The 15,150-nt window shown below is 48.1% G+C and overlaps 1 protein-coding gene and 1 long non-coding RNA gene across 11 annotated transcripts in view; one reads left to right on the plus strand and one right to left on the minus strand.

The window, feature by feature from the left end:
- The window catches only part of LOC110260382 (uncharacterized), a 43,660-nt gene extending 36,073 nt beyond the window's left edge, over positions 1-7,587 (plus strand). For all 3 annotated transcript variants that reach the window (XR_014844795.1, XR_014844793.1, XR_014844797.1), the window contains one exon: positions 6,127-7,587. This is a non-coding gene — a long non-coding RNA (uncharacterized LOC110260382). The remainder of the gene's footprint in view (positions 1-6,126) is intronic.
- Positions 1-15,150, minus strand: part of RPAP2 (RNA polymerase II associated protein 2) — an 83,935-nt gene that overhangs the window by 2,744 nt on the left and 66,041 nt on the right. For 6 of the 8 annotated variants that reach the window (XM_003125906.5, XM_085024015.1, XM_085024016.1 and 3 more), the window contains one exon: positions 1,407-1,555. In XM_003125906.5, coding sequence (XP_003125954.3) covers positions 1,414-1,555 — 142 coding nt within the window. In that variant the 3' untranslated portion in view covers positions 1,407-1,413. Of the gene's footprint in view, positions 1-1,406; positions 1,926-7,273; positions 8,571-15,150 lie in introns of those variants that run through there. The other 2 variants (XR_014844782.1, XM_085024017.1) reach the window with 2 other exon arrangements.

Here is a 15,150-nt window from a genome sequence, read left to right on the forward strand (position 1 = left end):
TGGAGTGTCATGAACTGAGGAGTATGATAATTCAATCTTCCATATCTAAAGCTCAAAAACCCAACAAACTCCAAGCTGCCTTCAGGCTTAGAAAAGCCTTTGAACTGGTGCCTACACGGTCCAACCTGACCCCACTGCCTCAGTAAAAGCTTTGTTTTGGGGGTGCTCAGGGCAGCAAGTCTGTTTGATAAGGTCACTCAGTGGAAGTTGGGAGGCAGTTACGGTGCTAATTCTTTATATTCTAGCAGGTTCAACAGAGGGACGATGCCGTTCTTTCCTGCCTGCCAAAATAACCTCTCTCAGATATCCTCCATGTAGCTAATGACTTGCTTGAAGAGTTTTTTTTAATTCAAATAATATAAAATTATATAGATCAATAGTGCACTTCTGGGAGGGGGACAAGATTGGAGGCGGAAGTGAGGGAGGAATTTTGCTTTTTTAAACGATGCATGCCATATTCTATACTGCTTACTTTCCACAGAGAGCTTGTACTGGTTTTATAATTTAAAAAACAGTGAGTTCCCACTGTGGCAGTGGGTTAAGAACTGGACTGCAGTGGCTTGGGTTGCCGTGGAGGCACGGGTCGATCCCCAGCCCAGTGCACTGGGTTAAGGATCCGGCACTGCCAACGCTGTGGCGTGGGTCATCACAGCTGTGGCTTGGCCTCAGTCCCCGGCTGGGGTACTGCCATATATCACAGGTGGGGCTAAAAAGGGAAAGACACAAATATAAACAAATAATTGAAAGTTAAAAGAAGAAAATGCTCCTGAAGAGGGTTTCATTTGTAGTTTAGAATGAATTTCTTCAACCGTAACGTTAAACCAATTCCTACCTGAGCACTGGAGAGTTAGGTGAGATGAGAAGTGAGAGGAAGAGATGAAAAGTCTGGTCGAGGCAAGAGGCGGGAGGGGCCGGGGAAAGGGGGCCGGCAGCAGAGGCCGGGGTCTCCGCAAGCAGGCCGAGGAGGCAGCGACCTGGCCGGGTCGGCTCCCCGGCTTCCCTGCACCTGAGACGACCCGGGCAGCGGCTGGGGGCCAGGAGGAGGATGTCTCCGGGGATCGCTGCAGGGGTTTGGGTGCCGTAAGCTGCAGCTTCCTGGGAAGAAACCTCTCAGAGGGGCCACGCGGGGGGCAAGATCTGAGCATGAAGCTCCTCGTGGGGAGTTTCCTGGGTTGCAAGAAGCAGCACTAACCGCGGTGGCAGCCGCCAGGGGGTGGCTCACCAAGACGGGGCAGAAGCAACGAGGGTGGGCGGCTGAGGCCCGAGGCCGAGCTCCACCAGCGAGGGGGCGACACGGGGAGGGCTGGTGCCTTTAAATGTCCAGTGGGAGAACAAAGTCCAGAGAGGCAGCAGACGAAACCAAACAAGACAAAAAAGCAGCCAAAGTAAAACACGGTTCAGCTCACCCCTTGGTTAACAGCTGGTTCTAAATGGGAGGGTCAAGCTTTCCAGGTCTTCATTCTTCAAGTGCAGCTCTTCCAGCAGGGTGGCCTCGAACTGCGGAAACGCCGCCTTTGGCCGAGGGTGTTTCTGGAAGCCGCGCGTCGAGGTCAGCCTGAAACAGGGAACACGGGCACTGCAGAGCCGGGCCGCGCGAGGCCAGGGGCCCCGGGCCTGCACGTGGTGGAGGGGACTCCTGCGAGGGTAATGAAGTCGCGCTCTCCGATTTAACCAAAGCCCGAAGACGTCACTGAGGCTGAAGAGCAATCTCAGGAAAAGACGGAACCGTCAGACAGACTGCTGGGTAAGGAAAGGCGCCCCAAAGCCGTAATCCAAAGCATGTTCCTCATTACGCCGCCAAAACCACCAAACTTCTGCTCAGAAAAGAACATGAGCGGGCGTTTCCACACGGGGAAAGGAGGTTTGCGTAGAGATGCTTAGAGCTGAGAAATGTCTTAAAAAAGAGAATTTTTACTGACTATCACCTGAAAAAAAGACAATCAACAGGGTTAGCCTTTGGATGAACCGCAACAGTCTGACTTTTGGACACGCAACAGATGGCTCACACAAGGCACTTGATACAAACTTCACAAGGAACACAACGCTTTCTTCTCCCCCATTTCCAGTGAAGAAATACCTGTAGACACTGATTACGTACAACAGATGCTTGAAAGTAATTTTTACTGAATCTGAGTGAGCATGATTTGTTAAAAAGTGAACAATGTCTTATCTAATCACAAATGATTGCAGACCACTCCCTTTGGTAAGCTGGGTTTTTGTTTGTTTTTTTCAATCTCCAAGAAAGCATGCTTCACAGTCTTTGTAAGTACATTCTGGAAAGCTTTTTGGAAAAAAAAATCTTTTTTCCCCCAATAGTCTACACTTTCCACAAAGCTCCTCCAGAGGCTTATTCAACCTTGGTCATAACCACTGGGCACATCCAATATAAATAAAATAACTGATTTAAATCAATAAAGCTCAAGAAATGAGAGCAATTCTGCAGTCGTGTGTGGAATGAGAAATGTTATTCTTTGAGACAGATTTCCCCTTGCTCAGCTACCTCTCAAAACAGAAGCAGAGAGTTCTCATTGTGGCTCAGTGATAACAAACCTGACCAGTATCCATGAGGATGTGGGTTCAATCCCTGACCTGGCTCAGTGGGTTAAGGACCCAGCATAGCCACGAATTGTAGGGGAAGTCACAGACGCCGCTTGGATCCCAAGTGGCTGTGGCTGTGGTGTAGGCCCATAGCCATAGGTCAGATTCCACCCCCAGCCTGGGAACTTCCATATGTCACGGGTGTGGCCCTAAAAAGCAAAAAAAAAAGCAGAAGTAAAAGCAAAGATTTGTCAGAATTGCTCATAGGTGCCCAGACTTCGAGGAGTGGGAGAGGCTCTGTATCCTGAAGGTGTTTTAACGAAACCTGAAACCAGGCGACCCCAACAGTCTAGCATTCCTGCCAGCAAAGCACTGACTCCTCCCACCTCTCCTCTACTTCCTTGCAGCCGGCGGACGGAGGACCGCTCCTCACACATCTGTCTGCGGCTTCTCCCCAAAGGCGGTTCACACTGGGAAACAGGCCTGCCCAAGCCCTGCAATGCCAGGCTTAAGCCGGGCGCTCAGGTGACTTACAGGCAGCTGTGGCCAGCTTTCCCCGAGGCATTTTCCTGCAGAGAACGTAGAACCCAGAAGTCAACGCTCTGGGCTTTTCCTACATGTAGGTGATGTCAGCATTTAAAATCGGAAGTTGCTGCTTCCCCACCGTAAGAGCAAAGATGCTGGGGATGGGGTAACGTTGGCTAAAAACAAGAAGGCAAAGCAGGCAGCCTCGGTTACTTCTCAAAGTGCCATTAATATGCTCTAAAGTTTAACCCTCCTATGAGAAATAAATGATGATGTCTAGATTTCTGTGTGCCCAGATGGGAAGTTACAGAGAGACAGTTTGTAAGAGAATTGTTCTATCAATTACCCTAATTAGAAAACATTTTGGGAATAGTAACATTTTTCTAAGCAAACTTCTAAGCATAAAATTATTCCCTAAGTGATAACTTTATTATAAGATGTGTTCAAATTCACCTAAAAGTTTTGTTCATAAAGAAAACTAGGGTTAATGGGAAAGTGTAGCTAGGAGTAAAAAGAAAAAGGAAAACAATGCAACCTCGCTTCATGCTCCAAAGCTCATGAAGAATACTGCTCCTCAATCAGGAATGTTTCTCTTAATGAGCTTGGACCTGTTTTGAGAACCCTCAAAACAGGGCTCTGAGCAACCACCTGCTACGATTTGGGGCAAGTTGAACATCAAAGCCTCGGGGTCCGTCTATAAAATGGGGCTAATAACACTTGAGCTCCTTGAAAGTTGTTATTGCAAAATTCAAGTAGGATACTGGAGATAAACTGTTTAAAAAAAAAAAAAAATGGGGAGTTCCTTTCATGGCTCATCAGTTAACAAACCCAACCAGGATCCATGAGGATCCTAGGCCTCGCTCAGTGGGTTAAGGATCCAGCATGGGCGTGAGCTGTGGTGCAGGTCACAGACGCAGCTCGGATCCTGCATTGGCTGTGGCTGTGGTGTAGGCCGGCAGTTGTAGGTCAGATTCGACCCCTAGCCTGGGAACTTCCATATGCTGCAGGTACGGCCCTAAAAAGCAAGAAAAAAAAAATCAAGAATAATGATTCTAATAACATTTACCATGTACTACCCAGGAGTTTTACTACACACTTGTCCTAAGCATGAATTACTCCTTTAACTGCCAAATGTGCTGAGGACTACGGCATTGTGCCCATTTTATGGGTAAAGAAATAAAGGCACAAAAATTGAAGTGCCTTTCCCAAAGTCACAAAGATAGTTAGTAGCAGGTTAGGGCTTTGAACCCAGGCAATTTATCTCAAAAAGCCCACACTCTGGGCTAATATGCAAGCTTTCATTCTTTGCAGGCTGTATAAATTTAATTTTTACCTGCCTGAATGAAATGTACTGTGCCTTCACTGAACACGCAGAAGGAAGTGTTTTAAATTTGCGTTAGACAATCCCACTCTTGGGCATCTATCTGGACAAAACTCTACTTAAAAGAGATACATGCACCCGCATCTTCATTGCAGCACTATTCACAATAGCCAGGACATGGAAACAACCCAAATGTCCATTGACAGATGATTGGATTCGGAAGATGTGTATATATACACAATGGAATACTACTCAGCCATAAAAAAGAATGACATAATGCCATTTGCAGCAACATGGATGGAACTAGAGACTCTCATACTGAGTGAAATGAGCCAGAAAGACAAAGACAAATACCATATGAGATCACTTATAACTGGAATCTAATATCCAGCACAAATGAACATCTCCTCAGAAAAGAAAATCATGGACTTGGAGAAGAGACTTGTGGCTGCCTGATGGGAGGGGGAGGGAGTGGGAGGGATCGGGAGCTTGGGCTTATCAGACACAACTTACAATAGATTTACAAGGAGATCCTGCTGAGTAGCATTGAGAACTATGTCTAGATACTCATGTCGCAACAGAAGAAAGGGTGGGGGAAAAATGTAATGTATACATGTAAGGATAACCTGACCTCCTTGCTGTACAGTGGGAAAATAAAAAAAATTATTAAAAAAATAAATAAATAAATTTGCATTTGAGAACCAGAGGGCTACTGACAGATGGGCTAGTCGCTGGCAGGCAGAGGACATGCTAACAGGGAAATCACACATGACCTGGCATCGTTAGGAGGCAGGAACCTCACTTTGGGGCCTGGGGATTTCGGCAGCAAGTCAGCAAGCAGACAGATAGGAATCCTCAGGCATCTGGAGCCAGGCTTTCCTGGCTATTCTTTTTTTTTTTTTTTTTTTTTATTTTATTTTAATTTTTTTTTTTGTCTTTTGTCTTTTTGTTGTTGTTGTTATTGTTGCTATTTCTTGGGCCGCTCCCGCGGCATATGGAGGTTCCCAGGCTAGGGGTCGAATCGGAGCTGGAGCCACCGGCCTACACCAGAGCCACAGCAACGCGGGATCCGAGCCGCATCTGCAACCTACACCACAGCTCACGGCAACGCCAGATCGTTAACCCACTGAGCAAGGGCAGGGACCGAACCTGCAACCTCATGGTTCCTAGTCGTATTCGTTAACCACTGCGCCACGACGGGAACTCCTTTCCTGGCTATTCTTAACACTTGAGCCACAAGCGTTGTTGTGTGATGCTACTCCTGGAAAGCTAGTGATGAGATTTCCTTTAACCTTGTTCATTCCCTAGTGTTTCTCCTTTAATCTTTAACTGCAGAGACCTGTTCCCCACCCCTCACTCCCTAACAGAGAACGTAATCCTAAGGAGTATATATTAGCTTTCAAAAAATTCTGACTTAAATCCCTTTTGGAATAAGCCAAGATATAAATGAATACTACCCTAATAGTCCCTGTGTACCTCTAATCCAGTGGACTACTTTTGGAGAGTCATGTAAAAATTGTGTTTTCCTTTGAAATTATCTTTCCTAGAAACCGGGCTCACAAATACAAAATATAAAGGATGGTTGTGACAAGTTATAACATCGTAATATGTCAAAAAAGATACTGAACCCTGAAAATTTTGTCATTTTATGAATGAGTCATTCAAAAGAATTACGACTTGCTTCTATCGCCAAAGCGATTTACATTTGAAGTTGAATAAGGGCTGTATATCATGTTTTCCAGATCCCTTGGCTCATCTATTTTAACATGCTGCATTACCGAAGCGCCGCAGGCTGACTGCCCTCTTCCAGACTCACCGCTTGCTGACACCTGCTGCATTTCCAAGGCACCTCGGCGGCGGCGAGAGGCTTCCGTGCTCACCCGCACAGGTGAACCCAAGGCGCTTTCCTTCAGTCTGTTTCGGCTTTGGTCGGGGAGAAGAGTTGGCTGTTGCCACTGCCAGAGATGCTTCTAGACACACTGCAGGGATTCTTTTTAGGGTACGTGCCACCCTAATGAGAGGTACCATGGGCTGAACGGGGTGTGAGGACCTGTCTGACGCCGAGAGCGCTGCACGGAGTGTGGAGCCAGGGCTCTGCAGGATCTGCTTTTGTTAACCGTGACCCTGGAAGAGGGCTCTGGAGCGCACCCAGCACTAAGCAGCACGAGCACTCTGTGCTTAGAACCAGCCAAGGACAAGTGCACAGACTTGCTCTTGGGAACTGTTCGTTCACGGTCGAGCGTGGTCTCTGAACCGCCGCATCTGAAGGCCTCTTCTAGGCCCTCTTCCCCGGGGACCACAGCGTCTGAACCCTCGGTCCTCCTTTCCCAAGGGTTCTCCTCCTCGGCTTCCCGCTCGCTCGCTGTCACCGTCCCCCTCCTCCCGGGTTGGCGGGTGTTTCTTCTTTACCGGCCCCTTGATAACGGCAGGTCTCACCCAAGGGTTCCTGCTGACGCCTCTGCACTACCAGCCGTCGCACGGCTCTGCCTGTCAAGGATGTAAGACTCCAGCCTCTCTCCAGGGTTTTTCTCCCCTTGGAGGCCCGAAAGGGACTTCGAATACATCATGTTCAAACCTGAGATTCAGACCTTTCATTTTACCAAAACCTTCCACTCTCAGTCTTAGGTTTAACCCTTAACCGTGCATGTTCGTTGTCCAATCAGTTGCCAAGTCCTGCTGATTCTCCTCTGAGAATCCACTGCATCGCCTCCATCCTCACCGTCGCTGCTCTAAGTCTGATGAATCACCTCCTGCCGGGACTGTAAGTCACAGCCTCCTAAGTTGTCCTCCACCCCCAAGCCACTCTCATCACTGCCACCCCAATCCCTTCCTAGAGACCTAATTCAGCTGTTCTCTCACCTTAATAACCACACATAGGAGAAAATAAAATTTATTGGGGGGGCTTTTATTTTCATACTATCAGTTGTACATATACGTTTTCTCACCAACCAGGGAGGTAGCAGGCTGGGATCACGCTGTATTCATCCAGCTTTGTACCCCCACAGGTGTGTTCCCTCATACATAGTGGGCTGAGTGGTTACAGACCTGACACTGCTGCTTCAGTTCTATAATCCTTAGTGCGGTTCGATAATCACATCACTTCTCAATGTATTACAAGGTCCAGGACGAACTATGGTCTGTAGGCCAAATCTGGTTCGCTGCTTATTTTTGTAAATAAACTGAACAACAGCCATGCTCATTTACTTCTGTATTCTCAGCTGCTTTTGTGCTACAACAGCAGAGTTGAGTACTTGGGATCACAGGGCAAGCAAAGCTGAAAATATTTACAATCTTGCCTTTATAGAAAGTTTGCCAACTTTTTTTTTTTTTTTTTTGTCTTTTTGCCTTTTCTAGGGCCGCTCCCACGGCATATGGAGGTTCCCAGGCTAGGGGTCTAATTGGGGCTATAGCTGCCAGCCTACACCACAGCCACAGCAATGCCAGATCTGAGCTGCGCTTGCAACCTATACCACAGCTCATGGCAACGCCGGATCCTTAACCCACTGAGCGAGGCCAGGGATCGAACCAGGGATCATGGTTCCTAGTCGGATTCATTAACCACTGCGCCATGACGGGAACGCCTGCCACCTCTTAAAACTAGAAGATTGTTAGGTACCAGTTTTAATTTAAAGTAACTCAGTGACTAATACAATGCTTTATATACTGTAAGTCTGAGGGTGGGGGCAAATCAAATGGGAGATGAGAAACCCAAAGGCACCATCTGGCTCTGGGACACTCAGCTCCTCAGTGGCTGGGCTGGGGAGGGCCTCTTGCATTCTGCACGGCCCACGTGTGGGAGGGGCTTGAAGAAACCAACCACAGCTCATAAAATCTACCAGCTGGAGAGAGGACGTTGCCTGGTGTATCCGACTCCAGCCAAACCGACCAACTTGCCTCAGCTGGGCCGAGGGGCAGGCTCTTCTCTTTGCTGGGGATGCCCCCCCCGCCCTCAATCTCTGCAGGGCGGGCTCCTTCGTGTAGGTCAGTTCTGGGTAAGGTCTCCTCTCTGCCTGAAGCCCATCCTCCCCGCAGGCTCTCTACCCACCCGCTGTGTCTGTTTCTTCCTCCGCGGTCCTTCGGTCGTCTGGCTGTCTGCCGTCTCCCATCTGAAAGAAGGGATGGCCCGTGTACTCACGGCACTCCCTGGACCCGCACGGCTGGCGCACGGCACGTGACCAAGACTTGGCTGCCAAATGAAGAAACAGCTTCATTTATTGCTCCTACTGAAATATTTTCTCTTCTTCATAAAAATTTTCATTTTTAGAGGAAGGGAAGTTTCTTGACTCCTCCTCCTGCTCGAAATGAGCGGCCTTCTCCGGCTGGACTATCTCAGAACATCGCCCGGCGAGGTGCGACGGCTTTCAATTCAGCAGGCAGGACAAGCATCACATCGAGCCCCGCCACCTGCTCCTGCCTTCCCTTCTCGCTTCTGCCTGTCCTGCAACTCGTGTTGGCCGAGAGGGACTAGGGCTGAGTGGCCCCGGGCAGGCCTGGTTTGTACTGTAATTCGCCCCAGTCCCGTAGAGGAGTCTGCGGAGTAGGGGCCTCGCTGCTCGTGCCTTCCTCACGAGCAAAAGCCTTTAGCCTCACAAGTTCCCTGTGGAGGGAAAGGAACGTCCTTGCACTCTAAAGGAGATGAGCCTCACTTGGCCAAAAGGAAGAGCAATTTAGGACGAATCCAACTAATTTAAGCCTTTTTTTTTTTTTTTTTCCTATGTATTTCTGGATGTTATTACTGTTCTTGGATGCGGTGTGTTCTTATTCTTTTTAGGTCAATGAAAGTAACAGAATATAGCAGCCAAATGAGGACTTGGCTGTTTTTAGAACTAAAAGGGAGTAAAACTCCGTTAAGAGGTAAAAGATCTAAGAAAAGAAACTCAGGATCCTTTCTGAATGTAGAGATGTGGTCCCTTTACACAAGACAGTTGATAAACCAACTCCGTGGTCCCGAAGGAGGGAGGTGCTACACCCCATGGGGAGCCCGCTGCAGTGGTTGAGGAGCTTTATGTAAAGCTGGACACTGATCCTTAGATGTCATTGAAATGTCCCTTGCAGAATTTTATTTTCCCCTTCATAGAACTTGTTGCTGTGCCAGCTCTTAAAAGCGATTCCTTCATATTCTTGAAAATGGTTCTAATGAATTCCAAGTCCTTTTAATCTTTCCTAATAGCACCCCACTGATCCTTCTTCAGATCGGTGTTCTTCTAGGTCCCTACTTCTAGCTTCTGATTTTCCTAAAGCGCAAAATGCCCAGACGATAAATACTGCTCCAGTCCATTACTTTGAAATCGAATACACCTTCAGAGAAAGACGTCATGATGGAAAGTTCTTCACATCGAAGTTGTCTCTGAAGTGTAATTTCAGAACCCTGCCAACCCTCTGCACCCCCAACAACAAACTGGGCCCAAATAACTGCCCTACTCAAATGAAAAGAAAAACAGAACCATACCACAGCTGGCATCTAACAGTGTGCTTTAGGTAGGAAACACCTTTAAAATAATCAACAGAAAATATTACTGGCAGTGAGTAAAGGTTTTTATGTTTCAATTTACATCCTTCAGCTTCTTTTAGGTATGAATAAAACCTCTAAAGGTGACACTAAAAGGATGGTTTACCACAAAAAGTCTGTATGCTGGAGAACACAATTTGAAAAAAAGACATAACTTGCAATGTATAAATCACGAACAAGACAGGAAACTTCTGATGAAAACGCCACTGATTCAAATCTGAATTCTGAAAAGAAAGCAGCCTTCTCTAACTAGTCCTCTACCATATGGTAAATGGCCCGACAACACAAGTAAAAAGCCAAGTGTCACACTGCATCTTATTGATAAGGCCTTTCTTTAGCCGACTGCTCCACATATGCTCCGCATCAAAAGGAGGGCCCGCAAGCCGGGTTAGGACCGGTACCCCTGAGCTGTCAAACAACATCTGGTTAACAGGAATATTACACACGGAAGTAAGAGGAGTTTCACAGTCTGACAACTGCAACGAGAGAGATTTTTAACTCCAAGTGGCCTTTTAATGAGTCTTATATCCAAGGATTTAGAGCTACACAAACTCCTGATTAAGCCTCAAAAGACAGTCACCTATGATTTTGTGAGTCACTGTTTTGTTTTTTTCTTTTCATATCAAGAGAGAAAGCTATATAAAGAATTAAAGTTGTGGTTTACCAACGAGTCTCTAGGTTTTCCAGCTCCTGTGGCTCCGCAAGACAGTCAGGAATGAACTTGGATTTCTTAAATGGCCTTCCCAATCGCGGTCCCTATTGTTTTGCTCACTCAGTCATTCCCACTGGGGGGCACACGTGCAGCTCCGGAACCCTGGAAACCACCGCACGGCCTGCATGACCCTTTCCTGAACAATCTGGGGACACACGCCTTAAATGACAGAGCACAAACATCCCTTAACCCGACCCCCAGCACTGAGAAGCCACAACACAGAGGGCCTCGGAAGCATTCGCTACTGGCTGCTGAAGCTGCAGAATCCATCTGGAAGGCCGCTGTTGGACAACACCGAACAGCACTCCCCAGAGTCAGCCTGATCTTCAGTGAGGAGTACGTCTGGTGACTAAATGTCAGCAGAAAGCATGCGTCTTTATGGTTTGGGCTTGGAGGAAGGGACAGGAAGTGAAAAGCCACAGTCCTCGGTACCTATCGGATCTGAGCAATACTAGGTTCATGCAGAGTTCTGCTGCAGTGGGGTGACCTGTGCCGAGCACCGCGCAGGCGGGTGCTGATGTGCAGAGGCGGCTGGAAGGCTACGTCAGGCTTCAACAAAATTTCTTCCCACTCGCTGGCCCATCCTTCCAAAGCGAGGGCTGGGAAGGAGACGGTCAGAGGAGTAGTTCTGTTACAAAGAAACGCTTTCAATGTTTACAAACGCACAGGCGCTGTGCCTGTTACCTCACCAATGAACACAGAGCAGATGGTGTAACACTGACACTTTGGGGGCTTAGCATCAGACGAGGCCAAAAGACCTCTGGTTCAGGTGCGGCATCATGAACAGGGAGGGCCTGGAGAAGCGAAGAACCTGCAAGAAGAGCCTTAGGTGGTGAGGGTTATACCACCTCATTCCCGCAGGGTGGTTTAGCCTCAGCCTGTCCAGCCAGTGTCCCCGCCACCTGCAGCAGCGAGGCTCCGGACCGGGGAAGGCATTCCTCCGGGTCACACAGGTGCAGAACCGTGCTACGAACGGACATCTTCCCAGCCGAGTATCTTGCTTATCTAGCAAGTGGCACTACTTCTTCCCGCAGTAACGACTGGCACTTTAAGACCCATGCTTTGCCTTAGTAAAAATTAAGAAAAGAAAAAAAAAAAAAAAAAAAAAAAAAGAGTTGGGATTTTCCCTTCTTCTCTACATGAGCAAGTGTTAAATGATAAAAGATTAAACCAGAGTACCTCTGTCTGTGCAAACATATACTCAAAACTGAAAAGAAAGGAGAGCTGTGACCAGTAAGTAACCCAACGGGTCGAAATGTTATCTATTTTCAGAAATTTGAGGGCTCACACAACCCAAGGCACTGTGCAAAATGCCTCCTTCAGTTAGTTTAAAAAAAAAAAAAAATCTATAAACTTTCTAAAGGGATTTCATCTGTATATTCAGGGCTCATTTTTAACATAATTCTTTTTCCATCTTGGGTGTTTCTACTTTTTGCTTTTTAGGTCCACACATGTGGCATATAGAAGTTTCCAGACTAGGGGTCAAATCAGAGCTGAACTGCCGGCCTATGCCACAACCACAGCAGCGCCAGATTCAAGCCATATCTGCGACCTACACCACAGCTCACGGCAGTGGCGGATCCTTAACCCACTGAGCAAGACCAGGGATCAAACCCGTGTCCTCATGGATGCTAGTCGGGTTTGTAACTCGCTGAACCACAACAGGAGCTCCCACCTTGCGTGTCTCTCCCTGGGAAGAGGGCAGAAGACTGCACTTGGTCAGAGGTTCTCTCAACACCTGTCTAACCTGTGGCCCCAGGCTCCCTCCCTGAACTAACACCATGGCCCTGGGGGCAAGGCAAAGAACCAAAGAGCCAGCCTGGGGAAGAACTCTTCCCTCCCACAAATAACACGGGCTGGGCCGCGTCAGAGGCAACCGCCACGTGGCACTTTCCTAAGCTTCTCTAGGTGCTGTTTTTAAGTAAGAGTACAGGTGCCTTTACTACTGACAAGGGAACAAATGCCAGGAGGTCAGAACTGAGTTAAAAATTTGGATACTTTAAAGTGGGTGTTGGGTGGCTTTCGACGTTGGAGCAAATGAATCTGTCTCCCTTCAAGAATGCCAGTGCTTTGCCCCAGTTACTCCTTTTGTGACACCACTGGGTCAAAAATAAGCAGCTACAGTGATTTCCAAGTTTGTAAAAAGCCATTCTTCTCTATGAAACCAACTTGTCGGTCTTCAACCTTGCTGTGAAGTTGCAGCAAGTGTTAACTCCAAGGTGAGGTTCAAGGGACCTTCTGAAGGTCACGTAGTTAGTAAAAGATGGGCAAATAACCCCAGAAGTACTCCCACAGGTCTACACTTCTAACCACCACACCAGCTCCCATGTCTGATTCATTTTAAGAAGACAGTGGACCTTGTGATGTCAAAAGCCCACTTGTATGTGCTCTTTAACTAGTTTTTGAAACCTGTCATTACAAAATAAAGCATGCTAATTAAATCTGACAATTAACTATTGTTTCTGATGAATTCATCCTTTCTGTGACAGCCCAGAGGCATCTTCAAACACCATTCACTGATGACGTTAGAAGGAGAGCTAAGAAGTCTCTCTGAACAAGCAAATCCCGGCAAACAGAGCTAAATCAACCGATTCAGCATATCTTTATCTAGCACGCAAAGAGCTGCACTAGAATTAAGGACACTGGTTGTCAATTCTGACTGCACAAATTATACTCACTTGGGGAACTTAAAAATTCATATGTCCAAGTCTCACTCCAGAAGAGTCCATCAAAATCTTTGAATCACGTATTAGTAATTCTTAAAAGCTCCCTATGTAATTCTAATGGACAACCAGTGTTTATGGCCACCATTAAATTTTTTTGAATTGAGATAATTTGTGCAGTTCTGATCATGTTTTGCTTGTTAACTACACTGTTGGAAGAATCTGAATAGCAAAGGAAATGAGTAGCTTTACATGGTAGCTATGTAACAAAGCAGAAAGTAACAGAGTCCAAAAGAAAGGTCTTATCTAAAGCAATCTGCACAAGGAAACTATCATTTGAAACTGTGGGGGATTAAGAAAGACTTCTAAGGAGATGGTGACATCTTGAAAGCGAGGACAGACAAACATGGAAAGGCTTTCAAAGCACAGTCCACAAAGATACAAGCTACCAGAGATGCTTGCAGGGGAAACAGCGAGTGGCTGCGATGTGAGGATACAGGCAAGAGGTAGGCTGGGTGGGCACTTGGGGCCACTGTGGGAGGGCCTTGAAGTGCAAGCAAAATTACCTGACTGGAACTGGGGTGCAGCCAGGTTTCTGAATAAAGCGCTACCCTGATCAAAATCCAGCTGTAGTGAGAACAGCCCTGTGGCCACAGGAAGGGTGGACGAGCGGAGGGAAGAGGCCCAACAGCGGGAGGCGGTGTGGGAAGCCTGCCCTTCGGCGGTCTGGGCAAGCGAGCAACGTCTGAGGGGGTTGGCGGCAGTGGGAAAGGAGACAGGCAACTGGCCAGGAGGCGTTAGAAAGCGGGATTTGGCAATTTATTGGATGTGGGAGAAGAGGCCAGGAGAAGCACCCAACTTCACTTCTGGGTCATCAGGAAGATGGAAACGCCACCAAAAGTAGTGAAAGGGGGAGTTCCCGTCGTGGCGCAGTGGTTAACGAATCCGACTGGGAACCACGAGGTTGCGGGTTCGATCCCTGCCCTTGCTCAGTGGGTTAAGGATCTGGCGTTGCCGTGAGCTGTGGTGTAGGTCGCAGACGCGGCTCGGATCCCGTGTTGCTGTGGCTCTGGTGTAGGCCGGTGGCTACAGCTCCGATTCGACCCCTAGCCTGGGAACCTCCATATGCCGCGGGAGTGGCCCAAGGAATGGCAAAAAGACAAGAAAAAAAAAAAAAAGTGAAAGGGAAGATGAGCTCGACCTCAGACCTGAGCGGGTGAACTGCTTGAAGGCAATCCACGTGGAGAAGCCCCCTGGTGATAAAACTCTGCTCTGCACCCTGGGAGAGACGTCAGCGCTGAAGACGGAACTCTGGGGGGAGGGCCGACCAGCTGCCTCCCTAAGCCAACGCCATCACCCTTTACCGATTACGTTTGTCCCGATTCTTTAAACTCCTCTCTCACCAGCGCTCCTCTGCATCTCTTGCATCCCGACGTGGCTTCCCCGCTCATCCCAGCTACCACCTGCGCTCAGGGCTCTGCCTCCTTCCGCCACACCTGCAGCAGGACGGCCGGAAACTGCTGGCGGGGGCTGGGGGGGCACGGTGCGGACCAGGACCCCCGCAAACACTTCATCTCCGGCCTCCTCTGGGGACCCAGGGTCACGTGTCAGTTTTCTCTGGCACTTGCGTTGGTCTTTCCCCGGATACGCTCAGGAACTGCTGTTACCACTTTTCTCACGCCCCACTCAACCACCATCTCTCTACTCTCAGAACCCAACATCACATCCTACTTCACTGGAAAAAGAAGCTGTCGGGCATGACTTAAAAATCACCCTTCTACTACAGCCACATTATACTTCAATTATTTTCCTCCAGCCCCAGAAGTGTAGTTTCTCTCTCCCATTCAGGCTGCTGCTGCCTGTGGCCAAGAGCTCGCCTCTC

This window comes from Sus scrofa, chromosome 4, assembly GCF_054392235.1.
Source record: "Sus scrofa isolate SSC_HxYL_T2T_F1_AM1 chromosome 4, Sscrofa_HxYL_maternal_Yorkshire_Landrace_v2.0, whole genome shotgun sequence".
Classification (NCBI taxonomy): domain Eukaryota; kingdom Metazoa; phylum Chordata; class Mammalia; order Artiodactyla; family Suidae; genus Sus; species Sus scrofa.